General features: G+C 46.1%; 1 protein-coding gene across 1 annotated transcript; it reads left to right on the plus strand.

The window, feature by feature from the left end:
* The first annotated feature begins 1,743 nt into the window (after positions 1-1,743).
* On the plus strand, positions 1,744-17,772 carry PSME3 (proteasome activator subunit 3). Its single transcript, XM_063132256.1, has 11 exons — positions 1,744-1,965; positions 9,719-9,751; positions 10,083-10,145; positions 10,337-10,441; positions 10,636-10,684; positions 12,208-12,320; positions 13,047-13,115; positions 13,483-13,550; positions 13,707-13,761; positions 14,109-14,195; positions 16,281-17,772. The coding sequence occupies exons 1-11, from the start codon at positions 1,924-1,926 to the stop codon at positions 16,359-16,361; spliced, it is 765 nt and encodes a 254-aa protein (XP_062988326.1). The 5' UTR covers positions 1,744-1,923; the 3' UTR covers positions 16,362-17,772.
* The last annotated feature ends 388 nt before the right edge of the window (positions 17,773-18,160 follow it).

Raw genomic sequence — 18,160 nt, forward strand, 5'->3', positions numbered from 1 at the left:
CACTGTGAAAGTGTTAGCTACTTTAAAGCCCTAAATGGTTTGGGTCCAGGTTACCTGCGGGATCGCCTTCTCCCATACAGTCCGCCCCGCACACTCAGGTCCTCTGGGGTGAACTTACTTCAGTCAGCTAAAACTAGGCTGACATCAGTTTCCCAGAGGACCATTTCTTCCGTCGCCCCCAGATTGTGGAACAGCCTGCCGGAGGAGATTTGTAAAATTATCTCTCTGTGTGATTTTAAGGCAGCTTTAAAGACTAGCCTTTCCCTGCAGGCCTATCCAGATCAATGTAAAATCAAGAATTTTTAAGATGTATTGATTCTGTACTAATGTTGTTCCCCGCCTCGATCCAAAGGGAGAGGCGGGTAAGAAATATATTATTATTATTACAACTCTCCTGAAGCTCTATCCCATGTGTGTTTAGACAGAAAAACAGACCTACTTCTCCCCGCATGCTCCAGCCAGCCGGCTGCATGAACTGTCATTTCAGTCATCCTTGGGGAATTGCAATGTTATAGATCAGCATCACAATTATTATTATTGCATTTATATACCACCCCATAGCCGAAATTCTCTAGGCGGTTTACAAAGATTAAAACACGGAACATTAAAAACAAATATACAAAATTTAAACGCATAAAAAGCATATAAACAGATCACATACAACATCCCTCCAAAAAGCCCGAGGCAGCATTCATAACCCTCCTCTCCATTTTATCTAGGCATGAAGCAAAATAATAAAGGGTTTGAACTGGGCCAGGCTTGTGCATGGCCCCCGCAGCAGTGCCCTCAGCGGGAGCCCCGCAACCACCTGTTTTCTCCTACATACTGGCGTGCAGGACACCCAGACGATGAGCACTCAGTGAGCACCACTCTAAGGGCCTCCATTAGGCTCCAGCCGCTGCAAGTGGACTTGGATTTTCTTTACGACGGTAATGATGAATCTCAACCTGTAAAATTAAGTGTGGTTCTGGGAATTCATTTTCAAGGTCACGAATGTCGCCACCGTTTTACAACTATTTGTAAAATAGTCACAACAACCTCGCCACTTTTTGTTGGAGGCTATTTTGGATTTGCATGCAAAATTAGGGTGACCCTATGAAAAGGCAGACCGGACTCCTGTACCTTTAACAGTTGTATTGAAAATGGGATTTCAGCAGGTGTCATTGGTATGCATGCAACACCTGGTGAAATTCCCTCTTCATCACCACAGTTAAAGCTGCAGGAGCCCTGCCCACTTTTAAATCTGGTCACAGTATAGCTGCAGTATAGCTCCTGCAGCTTTAACTGTGGTGATGAAAAGGGAATTTCACCAGGTGCTGCATGCATACCAGTGACACCTGCTGAAATCCCCTTCTCTATGCAACTGTTAAAGGTACAGGAGCCCTGGCCTCCTTCGCATAGGGCCACCCTACACGAAAGCACCCCTCAGCCCTAGTGAAACGGCATCCGTCCGTCCGTCCCTCACCCCATCCCACGCCAAGGCCCATTCCCAGCCCAACAGGCCCCTCCCTCGTGCTCGGCCCGCTTTCATCCAGCGACGCTGGACTCCCGACTATTCTCCCCTCCGCGCGAAGCGTGAGAACAACCGTCCCAAAGCACAGCCAACACGCGCCTTCCTTCTACCTTTCTATTTCCATATTGGCTCCGCCTTCTCTGCTCACGTGCACAAAACTCCGCCCACGTCGGCCGGAAGTTGCTTCTCCGGCGCATGCGCGTTTGGTTACGGGGTGGACGACAAAGACCTGAGGGGGAAATCACGTTAGCTGTAAACGCGCCCGGTGATTGGTTAGGGGAGGGCGGCAGCGGCGGCGGGGCGTTATGTTGTCATTTCCGGCGGCGAAGCCGGTGGTTTGCTCGGGTGGTCGCGCGCGCGGGACGGAAAGAGACGGATCTGGTTAGGGATAGCGGCTCCCCGGTCCGGCCATGGCCTCCCTGCTCAAGGTGGACCCGGAAGTTAAGATCAAGGTACGGGGAGAGGGAGAGAGGGAAACAAGCGCTTCCGCCACGACCAAGCCTCTGAGCATGTGCAGAGTGCCAGGCCCACTTCTAGAGACGATCGGGCAGACTCTCTGTTTACAAGATGAACATAGCTGAAGTATGCTACTAGCTATGTAGGATAAGGCTTCTGCCCTTGGGAAGTTTGTGAACTCGGCGGTGTGGTGGCTGTGGGCTTCCCCCCTCGCTTGTCCGCAGCTGCTGATGATTGGGTTTATGCTGTCTCCAACGGTGGGAGTTCCACTCGTAACCATGGCGCTTTCTTTCATTCCAAGCCACAGAGGCTAGTAGCTGTGGCTGTGTTCCTTGGTTGTGCCTGATAGAGCACCTGCTTTGCATGCAGAAGGTCCCAGGTTCCATTTCTGGCTTCTCCAGGTAGGGCGAGGAAAAGAACCCTGCCTGGAACCCTGGACAGCTGCTGCCTGTCACCGTCAGCAGTACTGGGCTTGATGGACCGAGGGTCTGACTGCTTCCTATGTTCCTGTATGTTGTGTGACAAAATAACCATTTGTGCCTGTCTTGTGAAGCGTGGATTTGACTTGAATCAAGTTGATTACAATCACTGATAAAAAAAGTAGCCAGAATAAGTTTCTAACTTTCTAATTGAAAGTTGAACCGCCCAGAGAGCTTCGGCTATTGGGCGGTATAAAAATGTAATAAATAATAAATAAATAATTCATATGTTTCCTGGAAAAGCATGTATAATTCTTGCCTGATAAAGTGTGTGTGTGTGTGTGTGTGTGTGTTGCAGCTAAACTTATGCTAGCCAGGAACTTATTTCAAAACGTTTAGTCATACAGCAGACGTGCCTTTTGCACTAGCTAGGTTTTATCAGCTACGAGGAGTAATTGTGAAGGTAAGGACTTCTGTTTGGGTTTTTCTATACTCACGTAGGGATATTCAGCAAGATCAATATACCCAGAGCTTTTTGGAAGCAATGGCTGGTAATTCCTCGGCTGAACAGTGCTTCTCCTTGTCATGGGGAGTTACAGCACCATCCTGTACAGGTCTACTGAGAAGTAAATCCCATTGCGTTCAATGGGGCCTACTCCCAGATAAATGGGTCTGGGCTTGCACCTTAAATGTCTGTGCCATTTGGCAGTATGACTATTCAGTGTTTGTTTATTTATTTAATGTATTCTGTTTCTTAGCCACCTTTTAAGACCATAGTCTCCCCAAGGCAGCTTACAGCATAACAACAATACAACTTAACATCACAAACCTGTTCATAAATCACATTAAATATAAACAGTAGCTTTAAATAGACCAGTTGCAATAACATATAATTTCAAAATACAGCAGATAGCATTAAAACTCTCAATTAAAGGCCATGGAGAACTGCCCAGTTTTTAACACCCCTGTAAATACAGACACAGATGGAGCGAGAGGGAATTCCTTAGGTTAGGGGCTGCATCTTTGCAAAATTAATAAACACAATGCATGAGGCATTGTGTAATATTTAAAATGTTTGACTCCAAAAGTCACATTATTGCCCTGGAGAGAGAGCTGAATGAGCTGGCATTAGCACAGATCGCTTTGAAAGATGGGGTTTGGAATTGGCTTTAAGAAATTATGAGTGTAGATTTTGATATTTTATTCCATAGAAAGAATTTGAACAGCACAGGACAGAGAAGAGGGGCTATGAACATCTAGAGCAGGGCTGCATGGTCCTTGGCCACTCCCAGTGTGGCCCACAAAGCTGGTAGGACTCCTCCCACTTCCCCTGTAGCTCAGATGATCATCTGTAATGGTGGTGAGGAGGCAAGGGGAGGATGCTGTTCTGATGCTGTTATTGGCAGTGCCATGGCAGCAATCTCTCTGGGGGATAAGAAACCCCCCGCTACCATGCTTCCAAGATCGCTGCTTCCCCACCACTAGTATTAGCAGAGAAAGAGCAAATTCAATGGCAATTGCTGGAGATAAAAGAGGCTTTTGCCTCCACTATCTCCCAGTCATCCCTAGATCTCAGCAGGCAGGGAGAGGAGGTTTAAACTTCTCCATTTGTGTACACTGAGATATGTGTGGGTGCATGCACATGTGTGGACCTAGATGACATGGGATGCAGCCCTCTGATCTGTAGAGAGGGAATCTGAGAAAGAACGTGCAGAGACAAGGAATGGCACAACGGAGTAGAGGTTTAATAAGGTTGTGCTTAATGAACAGCAAAATTGAGGAGGAAAATGGAGCAAAAGCAGGGAAGATAGGTAAAGGCAGCATGACCACTGTGAGACTTGCAATGGAGTCCTGTACATGTCTATACATGTAAATCCATTGAATACAATTGGACCTAGTAAAGGTTTAAGGAAGAAATTCGTATTTAGTAAAAGCAATAGAGGAAGCTAGTGAAGAAAACCTTCTAGAGGTTTAACGTGATCAAAGCTTGAAGAGACAAAAATTAAACAAGCAGAAGATTTGAGAGCAAATAATAGGTTTGGCTGAAATGCAAGAATACAGTTAAACAAAACATTACAGGAGGCAACACAAGAGAGAATGAGAGTGAATAATGGTTTAAGTTGAATGAGTAAGTTAAAAATTGTGTGTTTTAGAAATACAACAAACTTTAGCTCAAACAGTGATGTGATCTGAGAAAGAAAGAGAAGAATCAAAGATGGGACGTGAAAAGATAAAACCAAATTTTAAAGCTTTAAGATGTCACCAAAGCCAAATTAAGAGCAGGACAGAACCTTAAAAACAGAATGTGGAGGTAGTATATTAACAATAGTAAATATATCAGAACAAAAAGGTTTTAACAGCCCACCTAAAATTGGACAAAGAGGAGTCCAGTATAACTTATCTCAGGAGAGAGTTCCACAGGCAGAGGAAGGCCCTATCCTGTGTTCTCACTAACCTAACTTCTTTTGATAGCGGAACATGCAGAAGAGCATCTGAAGAAGATTTTAAATTTCAGGCAGGTTCTTATTGGAGGAGGCAATCATTTAGATATTCTTGCCCCAAGCTATTTAGAGCTTTATAGGTAAGTACCAGCGCCTTGAATCAAGCTTGGAAACATTGGCAGCCAGAACAGTTCATATAAGACGGGTATAATATGGTCGTCAAAGCACACATCAGAAAGAACAATCTGACCACTGCATGCACGACTGCATTTTCTGAACACACTTCAAGGGCAGCCCCACGTAGAGTGTGTTGCAAGTAGCATCAAATAGAAATTTGGAAAATGGAACCAGTTACCTAGGGAGGTTGTGGGCTTTCCCACACCAGAGGCATTCAAGAGGCAGCTGGACAACCATCTGTCAGGTATGCCTTAGGGTGGATCCCTGCATTGAGCAGGGGGTTGGACTCAATGGCCTTGTAGGCCCCTTCCAACTCTACTATTCTATGATTCTATGATAACTTAGTAGATGGGACACCTCTCTTCTGGGTTTTATCCCTTGCACCTCGAGCTTTAGAAATCTTGAGTTGGGGGGGGGGCAGTCTGTGGCCCTCCAGATGTTTGGCCTACAGCTCCCATCAGCCCTATCTAGTCCAGTCAGTGATGAGTTATGATGGGTATTTTAGACAAAAACATCTGGAGGACCATAAATTGTCCACCCTGGAATAGATCTTTCTTTGTCTTGGGGTTTGCTGTCAGTTGGGCGAGAAGGACCAATGGTCCAACTCTGTATGGGAGATTCATATCATACAATTGTAGAGTTGGAAGGAACCACAAGGATCATCTAGTCCAACCCTCTGCAATGTGCAGGAAATTAAACCTTCCATGAGAGATGGCAGTCCAGTCTCTTCTTAACCTCCAAAGATGGAGAACCCAGAGATAAAGAACCCACAGCCTCCATAGGTAGACTGTTATCTTACTGTCAGGAAGTTTTTCCTTATATTTAATCAAAATCTAGGTTTATGTGCTCATACACAAGCCCATTAACCTTTGGAATTCATTGCTGTGGCATTATATAGTGACAATAAACAGCAGGGCTGAGTTTGGAAAAGGGGTTAGGAATAGGTTTATGCAGGCCAGGAAAAGTGATTGTGAATTCTCTAGTGGCAGTATTGAACTTCTAGATGGTCAGGCGTTAAAGATTTTCCCGTCCCTGTGTCACTGGCTGTCACTCAAGATCAGCAAGATCTATCAAAACATGGAAGACCGCTAAATAAATGTAAGATTGTTTTCATAGAATCATAGAATAGCAGAGTTGGAAGGGGCCTACAAGGCCAACCCCCTGCTCAATGCAGGAATCCACCCTAAAGCATCCCTGACAGATGGTTGTCCAGCTGCCTCTTGAATGCCTCTAGTGTGGGAGAGCCCACAACCTCCCTAGGTCACTGATTCCACTGTCGCACTGCTCTAACAGTCAGGAAGTTTTTCCTGATGTCCAGCCGGAATCTGGCTTCCTTTAACTTGAGCCCGTTATTCCGTGTCCTGCACTCTGGGAGAATCGAGAAGAGATCCTGGCCCTCCTCTGTGTGACAACCTTTTAAGTATTTGAAGAGTGCTCTCATGTCTCCCCTCAATCTTCTCTTCTCCAGGCTAAACATGCCCAGTTCTTTCAGTCTCTCTTCATAGGGCTTTGTTTCTAGATCATCCTGGTTGCCCTCCTCTGAACACGCTCCAGCTTGTCTGCATCCTTCTTGAATTGTGGAGCCCAGAACTGGACACAATACTCTAGATGAGGCCTAACCAGGGCCGAATAGAGAGGAACCAGTACCTCACGTGATTTGGAAGCTATTCTTCTATTAATGCAGCCCAAAATAGCATTTGCCTTTCTTGCAGCCATATCGCACTGTTGGCTCATATTCAGCTTGCGATCTACAACAATTCCAAGATCTTTCTCGTTTGTAGTATTGCTGAGCCAAGTGTCCCCCATCTTGTAACTGTGCCTTTGGTTTCTATTTCCTAAATGTAGAACTTGGCATTTATCCCTATTAAATTTCATTCTGTTGTTTTCAGCCCAGCACTCCAGCCTATCAAGATCACTTTGAAGTTTGTTTCTGTCTTCCAGGGTATTAGCTATCCCACCCAATTTTGTGTCATCTGCAAATTTTATCAGCGTTCCTTGCACCTCCTCGTCCAAATCATTAATAAAAATGTTGAAGAGCACTGGGCCCAGGACTGAGCCCTGCGGCACCCCACTCGTTGCCTCTCCCCAGTTTGAGAAGGTTCCATTGATAAGTACTCTTTGAGTCCGATTCTGTAGCCAACTGTGAATCCACCTAATAGTTGTTCCATCTAGCCCACTTTTAGCTAGTTTGTTAATCAGAATGTCATGTGGTACTTTGTCAAAAGCTTTGCTGAAGTCAAGATATATGACGTCCACAGCGTTCCCACAGTCTACAAGGGAGGTTATCCTATCAAAAAATGAGATCAAATTAGTCTGACAGGATTTGTTCCTGACAAATCCATGTTGGCTTCTAGTAATCACTGCATTGATTTCAAGGTGTTTACAGATTGACTTCTTTATAATCTGCTCCAGAATTTTCCCAGGGATGGATGTCAGACTGACTGGTCTGTAGTTCTCAGGTTCCTCCTTTTTGCCCTTTTTGAAGATAGGGACAACGTTAGCCCTCCTCCAGTCGTCCGGCACCTCACCCGTCTTTCATGATTTTGCAAAGATAATAGACAAAGGTTCTGAGAGTTCTTCTGCTAGCTCCTTCATTACTCTAGGATGCAGTTCATCGGGCCCTGGAGATTTAAACTCATTCAAGGAAATTAGGTGTTCTTTGACTATTTGTTTATCAATCTCAAACTGCAATCCTGCCCCCTCAACTTCTGCTTCACTTTTTCCAGGGGGGTCATAGACCCGCTTTTGGGAGAAGACCGAGGCAAAGTAGGAATTGAGCACTTCAGCCTTTTCTTTGTCATCTGTTATCAATTTGCCATCCTCATTAAGCAGTTGAACCACCATTTCTTTCCTCTGTCTTTTACTACTCACGTATCTGAAGAAAGCCTTTTTATTGCTTTTAGCATCCCTCGCTAATCTCAGCTCATTCACAGCTTTAGCCTTCCTGACGCCATTTCGGCACTTCTGCGCCACTTGTCTGTACTCTTTTTTTGTAGCCTGGCCTTCCTTCCACTTCCTATATGTATCCCTTTTTGTTTTCAGGTCATCTCTAAGCTTTTTGTGGGGCCACATTGGTTTCCTCTGTTGTCTTCTATCTTTTCTCCTTGTTGGAATTGTTTGTAACTGTGCCTTTAAAATTTCCTTTTTTAAATACTCCCACCCATCCTGCACTCCTTTTCTCATTAGGCTCCCTTGCCACGGGACCTTACTTATTATAGTTCTGAGTTTATTAAAATTAGCTTTCCTATAATCCAGAGTATGTGTATGGCTACGCTCGACTTTTGTCTTCTTCATAATCAAGAATTCAAGTATGACGTGGTCACTTTCCCCCAGAGTTCCCGTAACTGCCACTTTATCCACTAAGTCATCCCTATTGGTCAATAACAAGTCAAGGATTGCCGATCCTCTAGTTCCTTCCCCCACTTTCTGTAGGAGAAAGTTATCACCCATACATGTCAGGAATTTCTTGGAAGGGCCGCTTTTGGCAGTAATGGTCTCCCAACAGTTATCAGGGTAATTGAAGTCCCCCATCACTACTACATCACACTTCCTTGAAACACTGGCAATTTGTTTCTCAAAAGTTTCATCCTCGTCTTCTTGATTGGGTGGTCGGTAGTAGACTCCGATTATCATATTCTTTTTATTCCTAGCCCCATTTATTTTAATCCAGACGTTCTCGACGGGGCTCCCAGTCTGATCCGCCTGCATTTCTTTGCAGGGATAGGTATTTTTAACATATAGTGCAACTCCACCTCCCTTTCTATTTCTTCTGTTCTTTTTGAACAAGTTATATCCTTCAATTGCTATATTCCAGTCATGGGAGTCATCCCACCAAGTTTCAGTTATACCTATCAAGTCGTATTTGCCTTCATGTAATAAGAGTTCAAGTTCATTCTGTTTGTTTCCCATGCTCTGAGCATTAGTATATAGACATCAAAGACCATGTTTTTTATAGTCTGGGTTTGTTCCTACATTGTTGCGGACACTATTTTGGGACACTATTGGAGCTGTTCTCTGTACTGTGGTGCATTGGCCTTCATCCATTGTTGCCTCGAAATTTACGTCTCCCGCCCCCGTAAGATTCAGTTTAAAGCCCTCCTGATCAAGTTCTTCATGCTGTGGTCGAACTCATTCTTTCCAGCCCTTGTGAGGTGCAACCCATCCCTTGCCAGCAGTCCATGTTCCAAGTAGCGTAGCCCGTGGTCCCAGAATCCAAAATGCTCACGATGGCACCACCTTCGAAGCCAGTCGTTCATCCGGAGTATTTTTCTTTCCCTTTCTAATCCTCTTCCAAGAACCGGGAGGATGGATGAGAAAACTACCTGGGCCCCAAAGTTCTTCAGTTTCCTTCCCAGAGCTTCAAAGTCTGAAATGAATTTTCTGGCTGTGCATACTTTTTAAATCAGTTGTATTCCCCTGTGGCCAGTAATAGTTTATGTAATTGCATAATGTATAAGTGGTGCACAGCTCAGGTTGTGCATCACTAGATATTATCAGAGGCAGCATGTGTGCTAGTTACTGGGAATATGGGCAGGAGGATGCTGTTGCACTTATGTCCTGCTTCTGGGTTTCTTGTGGGCAGCTGGTTGGCTACTGTGTGAACAGAATGCTGTAGTAGATGGACCCTTGGTTTGATCCAGCGTGGCTGTTCTTATGTGTGCTTCAGCCAGCTCAAACTTGGTGCTCTAAGATCCTTTTCTTCTCTCCTGCAGGTAGACTCTTTCAGGGAGCGGATTACAGGTGAAGTAAGTGTCTCATTCCTGTCAACTTCAGCAAATGCTTAAGGGTACTGAAAGGGCTGGATGTTCTGTTGTTGGAAGATATGGCTGGACTTCACTGGCTTTCAAAACTTTTGCTAATCAGTGAGAAAGTTTGCCTGTAGATGAGTTCTCCTGGTGACTGCGGTCCCTTGCTTTTGGAAGCCGTCCAGATCTGGAGAGGTCTGTCGGTCCATTTCTCTCTCATCCTTCGACAGGTTCATACAGAACCTTGGTCTCAGCCTCACTTCTATGGTGTCCGTGCATATATTTTTAATGTTTATCCATGCATCACAGGTGGCTGTTCTTTCTCTTTCAGGCTGAAGATCTGGTGGCAAATTTTTTCCCAAAGAAGCTTTTAGAACTTGATGCGTTCCTTAAGGTAACAGCTGGGAGTCTGTTGCCTCTCACTGGGCTCTCTTGTCCCGAGAATGGCAGACTAAAATAGATAGTAAAAGGCTGCTGTGGATATTTGCTTCCAATGTAGTGTTGGGTTCAAGTTTGGCTTGTTATTTTTGGGAACTTGAGGATGAACATTGGGCAACTAACATTCTACTGACTATTCTTCCCTAGGATCCTATTCTGAACATTCACGATCTCACCCAAATCCACTCAGATATGAACCTTCCTGTCCCAGACCCAATCCTGTTGACAAACAGTCATGATGGACTGGATGGGGTAAGATTTCTCATCTCGGTACAATATTTAATGCTGATCAAAACAGCACAGTGCTTACACTAACTGAGAGAAGGGGAAGTTCTCTGCAAGTTGGGAGCGGACAGTAGCTTTGTAAGGGTCATTGTCTCCCCAACTTGCTCCGCCCCCAAGTGTTGTGCACATGCACTGAGAATTTCCTATTTGGTTTTTTTCAGCCCAATATGAAAAAGAGAAAACTGGAAGACTGTGAAGAGACCTTCCAGGGTAGGTTACCAAAACTCTGTTGCTTCCATCAAATGGCTTTTGTGTCAATACTAGTTTGAGAAGCATAGTCTTGTGCCACATTTGAGGGGTGTAAGGAAATCCAGAATCCTAAAACTTTGATCCTGGTGCCAAGGAGTTTATGTAAGTAAAATACATACTTAATTTGTATCTATCTCTTCAATATAAATATATCTCCCCAAGGCAGCTGCTTGGAATTTGAAATGATCTCCTGAAATGCTGCACCCTAGCAAAAGAGGTGACTGGATTTCTGTGTGGCTTGAATTTTACTGCTGTGTCACAGTGGTTGTAAAGAGTGCTCTGGGCCTTCGGCAGGACTGAAAACTCTATGCATTTCTTTGGGGAATCCAAAGGTGCATCGTTTGTGGCCCGGCTCATGTATACAATTTTCCTTTTTTTCCTTGCTGTGAATTAAGACTTCATGTGTTCCCAGGAGCTTTGGAATCCCAGGATTGCAAGTGTGCTAAAAACCATTATTTTTAGAACGAATAAAAAAAGTGCTCCCCACAAATAATAGCTAACTTTTAGAATTCACTCTTATGGCATTATATGGTCAAAATCAATAGTGTTACTGCAAGCATGGTCAGACATTCCACATTGGAGCAAGGGTTCTCAATGTGGTGACAGGTGCACCATGGCAGGCGCACAAAGCTCTTCACTCCTTACTCCCTTCAAAAAAAATCAGCAAAACATTGAAAAACTTAGGGCTCCAGGTTCTCCTTCCCATTCCTGAACCTACTACTGATCAGCTGTTTAGCAGGCAGGAAGAGAAAGCAAGGCACAGGGGTGGAGAGAAGAGAAATAGCGAGAGTAGAGGCTAGGAAGGAAGAGAAGAAGAAAGCTTAAGGACGGGGAAGGGAGAGAAATAAAGAAAGGGGTTGTGGGAGAAAAATAGCAAGGGTAGAGGCTGGGAGTGGAGAAGAGAGCGCAAAGGGGAAAGGTCTGTGTGGATGGAAGAAGGTTGTGGGGGGCAAGGAAGCAACGCTTCCCATTTCCCCCTTCCTCCCAGCCTCTAGCCTTGCTATTTCTCCCACCCACCCCGGCCATCTCTTGACTAGCTAGGCCCCCACAGCAGCCATCATGTGACTAGCCACATCCTCCATGGGAGGCATTTTGTGGTAGTGCCCACAACAGACTTCCCAGATAAACCCATAGGTCCAAAAAGGTTGGGGAGCCCTGCTGTAGGGGCTTCCGTAATTGTAACAGTTGTCCAGAAGAGTGCTTTTATTAGGTGCATGTTTTCAGATCCCTGCAGCACTGCAGTATGACCATATGAAATTCTCTCCTACTCAAGCATTTAAAGATGTAGTACTCCTGATATACAAAGGATGACAATCCTTACGTTACTGAGTTTAAAGGTTGGGGTAGAAGTAGGAATAGGCCTGCCCAGGGTTGGAGAAGAGACTTAGGTGCCTGCATGAAAAGCTTGGGCAGTCTGCTTGAGTGGCAAACAAACACAAACTTCCTTCATGGAATAAGTGGCTAGTCTCTTCTCATGGCACCAGGTACCAAAGTCTTTGTCATGCCCAACGGGATGTTGAAGAGCAACCAGCAGCTGGTGGACATCATTGAGAAGGTGAAACCCGAGATCCGGCTGCTGATTGAGAAATGCAACACGGTGAGCTCTGGATTGCCTTCCCACCCCCACCCCGGGCTCTGTCTTAACTGGCACAGTTCTCTGAACAGTGGGGATAAAATCAAATGTGCTTTTTGTCAACAGTAGTTATGACTGTCAGCTGCTCAGATAGATGTGGTGGCTAACCCTGCACATCAGCCTCTGTGTAGGACAGAGGCAGTCACTTTGCTGTGAATCTGGACCTCTCCTTGCAACGAACTGTATCAGACTGTGCCAAAGCTTGCCACATCCACTATGTTGCAGCAGACAGTTCTAGTCCTCACTGAGGTGGTAAACCTGCATCTGGACTGTACCACATCAGATGACATCATGAGGGCATCATATGACTGACTGTTTCTCCAAACAAAAACAAATTGCTATCTGGAGACAGCTGGTACGTCATGGGGGAAGGCTAGGTTAGGGCACTTCTCTCTGACCTGCTGACTTTCTGTACATAGGGATTTTTCTTTATCAGAAGGACCATTCAGTCATCTGACTCCCACCCCCACTCCCACCCCTCCCACCCCCGGCTTTTACTGGGTCAGTGTTGGGTTTGAATGCAGGTGACTGCATTCAAATCCTTGTTCAGTTCTGGTGTTTTCTAAGTGTTCTCGAACAAGTTTGTCTTTCACTCTCAGCCTGACCTTCCTGGCTTGGGAATAACCAGATTCTGCCTGAATATCCACCAAGGTAATGACACTTTTTAATGTGACATATTCTACCCTGCAGGTCAAAATGTGGGTGCAGCTGCTGATTCCCAGAATAGAGGATGGCAACAACTTTGGTGTTTCTATTCAGGTAAATCAACGGTTGAGGTGAGATTCCTGAGAAATCGTGTTTTTGCTGTGGTTCTCTGTGAGCTCCCTGGGGAAGAGAGTAGAAGTCGGGTTCTGTAATTGCTCCTGCACACTGGTAAGCTTCTCTAGTAGGCAAGAACAAAATCAGACTCCCCTTCGTTCCGATAGAACTCTGCTACTTCTCAGGAAGCAGTTTTCCTGGGATAGCTCTCTTTGTCCTGGACCTTCCCACTCTTGTTCATTAGGGCCAGTTGAAGACTATGCAGAGTCCACCTGGTCTCCGCAGTCACAAACAGTTGGAGCGCCTTCAGGTATGAGTGGGCCTGGCCATTCTTTTCATATTTTCTCACTTCCTCCCACCCTTGCAGGAAGAGACTGTGGCTGAGCTCCGAACTGTGGAGAGCGAGGCAGCTTCATACTTGGACCAGATCTCTAGGTGGGTGCCTTCTCAAGGTACTGCACTTGTTGCAGAGCTCCTTCCAAGACTGACTGTCCTCTGAGAGAGGTGTATCCCTCCAAAGTGCGGCCTGTCACAGGTGTGGGAGGGACGGGGCTTGCCATTCATTGAGCTGCTTCTCTGCTTCTATTTCAGATACTACATCACACGAGCAAAGCTGGTTTCTAAAATAGCAAAATATCCTCATGTGGTAAGTGTAGAGTGCAAACATATTAAGTTGATATGAACTTTAAGAGCATTACAAATGGCCGAAAAGGAATACTGTTAACATGAAGTCTAAGAAATGTTTAGAACTACATTCTAGATGAGAATCTTTGTCCCGTCTTCTCTGTTTCTGTGGGTTTTGCACAGGACTTCTCTTTCAATCCAGTTCTTAATAAAGGCTTTTGTGGGGAGGGGGGAGGTAGTGACCCAAGAGATCCTCAGAAGGTGGCAGTTTTACAGGCGAATCTCAGCTGGGAGATCCTTCAATCACAGCCAGTCCCCATAGGGTCTAGTGGTGGTAAAGCAATTCTAGCTAAATAACTGTCTTTGTAGGAGGATTACCGTCGTACAGTGACTGAGATGGATGAAAAGGAATATATCAGTCTGCGGCTCATTATTTCGGAGCTCAGAAATCAATATGTAAGTCACCCTAAAAGGCTTCTTTTAAAGCCTCTCTATCCATTAGCCCCATGACTTGTCCTCCCTGGCTTGCTTGTTGGCGTTCCCCTTTTCTCTGTGGCCTCCAGTTGGAAGAGGCAGTACAAGGATGTCCTGGCTTACATTGGCGGCATCTCCTGACCTTGTCTCTTAAGGCCAAGGCAGGCAGTGGCTGCTGAATTGCTCTCCGCTCAGGCTGGAATGCCAGGGTGAGCCCCAGCTTCCTCTCCTGACTTGAAGTGGCCAGCAGGTGATGTCAAGGACCCCCTGTAACCCTCTTTTGGATTGGGAGAGTGAGGAAGGGGGCAGGTGCTTCGGTTTGTCTGGTGACCTGGAACAATGGCTACCTCTTTGGAAAGGAAAGGAACCTCTTGTGCAAGCACTTGAGTCGTTGCTGACTCCTAGAGGGGCGCCTGCTTTCGCTGACGTTTTCTTGGCAGACTTTGTAGCGGGGTGGTTTGCCATTGCCTTCCCCAGTCGCAGTTCCCTTTCCCCCAGCTAGCTGGGTACTCATTTTACCGACCTCGGAAGGATGGAAGGCTGAGTCGACCTGAGCCGGCTGCCTGAAACCAGCTTCCGCTGGGATCGAACTCAGGCCGTGGGGAGAGTTTTGGCTGCAGTAACTGCCGCTTACCTTTCTGCTAAAAGAAAAAAAAAGTGGTATGTCTACTTGAAGAGATGAAGCTGATTGTGGTGTTGATCATGTGGTGTTGATCATGTGGATGCTGTCCATATGAAATCCAGTGATCAGTGTTGCCAGGTCTACTGAAATATATACCAAAATTTTGTAAGACTCTGTATACGAACCCTGACCAAAAAAAATGAATGTATTTGTTCACGAGTCAAAGGAAAAGTTCAGCCTTTATGCTTAACCATAGTTTAGCATAGTATTAGTATTAGTATCCTGCCTTTTGCCCACTGCTGGGCCTCAAGGCAGCCTTACAAAGTTTAAAACATACATGTGTGGGGGGGGGGGAACATAAACATTTTAAATACACAACAAAATTATAAGACATTAACATAGATGGAAGGCCAGATTACTCTCCAAAGGCCTGCTGGAACAAAAAAGTTTTAGCCTGCTTCCGAAAGCCCATCAAGGAGGAAGCCAGCCTAGCTTCCCCGGGAGTTCCAGAGCACTGGAGCAGCCACCGAGAAGGCCCTCTCCCATGTTCCCACCAAGCGCGCCCGTGAAGATGGTGGGACTGAAAGAAGGGCTTCTCCAGAAGATCTCAAATCACAGGCAGGCTCATAAGGGAGAATACTTTCTTTCAAATAACGAGAATGAGCCACAGCAAGCCTTGGGTTCACACACTACCCCCTCCCCGCTCTTCCACTTCTACAGTCATGAGGAGGAGCCCATTTTTGCTTAACTATAGCTTGTCAGTGGTGTCATGACTGTCCTTCATGTTTGTGTATTTCGAACAAACCATAGTTAACTTCACATGGTGTCTTATGAAGATGGCTTAATTTTAAATATTAGTTAATACTAACTACAGTTTAGGGCTGGGGTGCAAAGATGTGAGCTGCAGGCTGTATGCAGCCAACCAAGCCATTACTGGCAGCCCACCGAACTCCTCTGCATGTGCTCTGGTGGTGGAGCCCTGCCTTCCCTTTTCCTTATCTCCAATCTCGCATCAGTGCTCGCTTTCGGGCTGCTGAGATGAGGAGGCGGCTCCCACCCCAGCGCGTGCGTCTGTGTGTGTGTCTCCCCTCCCCTCCGGCGTGGCTGTGCGTGTGTGCCTTTGTGACCTCTGGGCAGCCCACCCTCTGGGAAAACCAGGTTTGGCCTTTGGGGCCAAAGGGTTTGTGGACCCCTGGTTTAGGGTTTGTTAATGTAGTTAATATTAACCACAGTTTAGGGTTTGGACAAGATGCTATGCTGTGGTTAATGGGAAACAGAAGTGGAAACTTCTAAACTCCTTGCAGCCCCCCTGGAGAAGGAGCGGGTGTGGGGAGCAGCTGGTTCTCATCATGCCAAAGGACAGTTGGGAGGAGGGTAGAGGAGTTGTGGCAAGCCACATCCTCCCTGAGGGAGGAGTAATCATTCGCCCTCTCCTCTCCCACTAGGTGACTCTGCACGACATGATTCTAAAGAACATTGAGAAGATCAAGCGACCCCGGAGCAGCAACGCAGAGACCCTCTACTGAGCTGTCAACGTTCTGAACTTATGAACTGTTCAGTAGGCTCAAGACAGTCTTTGCCTCCGTTTATGTGACTATCAAGATGGGAAAGCTGGCTGGAAACAGTCCTCGGCACACTTTTAGTTAAAGTCTAAAAAAAACCTCTCTCCTAGCTCTTTCTGGTTGGTTTTTATTTGGGTCTTGGGATTTGCCTTCCCCCCTCCCCATCTATAACATCTGGAAGTTATGGGGCAGAGCTTTTCTTCCTACTTAGGTGGGAACAGGGTAGTGGCAAATCTGTTCCAGGCAAGAATCCCAAAGCCAGCAGCCCTGAATGACCTTGCTGTGTAGCAGCAGCCCAGAAGAACTCGGCCTTCTAGGTAGTTCATCCCTTGACTAGCCATCAGCAGCATCCAATCCTGCTGTGAGCTGATTTGGTCATTAGTTCCACCACTTCAGTCTTCACATTGGACATTTAGTTTGGGGAAACGAGTGCCCTTTTCATCTCACATGGCTGCCCATCTCCATTCCTGTAACCTGTCCAATCGTGCAGATTTTAATGCTGCTGTACGTTTATCCTCCCTGCCTTTACCTTTTCCATTGGGTTAATTCATGGCTCGTAGCTCTAAGTCCATGTTGATCTCTTCCAGTGTTCTACAAGTAGCTCTGCTCTTCTGTCCTCTGTCTAACAAGGAACCCTAGCGCAACTTCTGCGTGCAGTGGGCATTCTCCGACTCTTGGGTTGGGGCAAGGGACTCCTGCTTAGACCATTGGCCCAGCTGATTTGGTTTCTCTAATAGCAGCTTGACTGATTGAGTCCTGAAGACCCAAATTCTCTCTCGTCTCACTTTCTTCTCTCTCCCACCCTAATTAAGTGAGCCTAGCCGTCGTTTCTGGAGGGGCCCTGTCTGACCTTCAAGAGTTCCCCTTATGTCTGAATGAGTTCTGCTAGGCTTCAGTTTTGCTCTTCTCTGGCCTTCAAGGAAGCAGGAAGGGGGTGCCAACTACCTGGGATGCTGCAGTTTCCCTTGAAATTTCCTCTTAATCTTGTGCCGTAGTCTTGTGAGTGGTGTTAGATTCGTAAAAACCGTGGCAGGGTGAATGAAATTTCTTGGCCCTTCTCCCTCTCCTCAGTTGTTTTTAAAAACCCTCTCTGCAGCTCTTAAGGGCACAGGAAGCGCATCTTCCCTGGGCTCTTTGCAAATGCCTTTGTGTCATTGTCATTTGTAGCTGGGCAAGCCATAGTCTTTCCCAGAGTAAAGGCTCTCCAACAGCTGTGCTCATTGTAGCGGCTACCTGAGAGCAGCCCTCCCCTCTTTCTCCTGTGTTTCTTTGTATCAGCTGCTTTGTTGGATTGTTCATATATCCTTGCCACGTTGAACGTATGTACAACTTTTACTATGTCAACAAATTAAAAGTAATAGGTACTTTGAATTCATCCTCGGCAGTCACCATGTGTATGAGTGGGTTGGTGACCAGGGTGTTTGCCTGCTGCTCAGACGCTCATGGCCCCTCTTGCCTGCACCTGTTTGGATCTGGCAGTGTGGCCCCTTCCTGCCCCCACCCCCGGACTCTTTATCGTCAATTAAGTTCTGCAACTCCGTCCTCTGGCCTTTCAGAGTAGAGCCCTCTTGGATCAGCTGTGAGGTAAGAGGAAAAATCTCTGTCTTCATTGGCAAAGGGGCATGGATCACCACTTCCCAACTTCTGCTCCTAACACTTAATACCTTGCACCACATCATGGGCTGATCTTTGCTGTTTCTGGATCCTAAGATGCAAGACTTGATTGAAAACCTGACTGATGCCTCAGTTCACTGAAGTGTAGA

The sequence above is a fragment of the Elgaria multicarinata genome, chromosome 1 (assembly GCF_023053635.1).
Source record: "Elgaria multicarinata webbii isolate HBS135686 ecotype San Diego chromosome 1, rElgMul1.1.pri, whole genome shotgun sequence".
Lineage (NCBI taxonomy): Eukaryota > Metazoa > Chordata > Lepidosauria > Squamata > Anguidae > Elgaria > Elgaria multicarinata.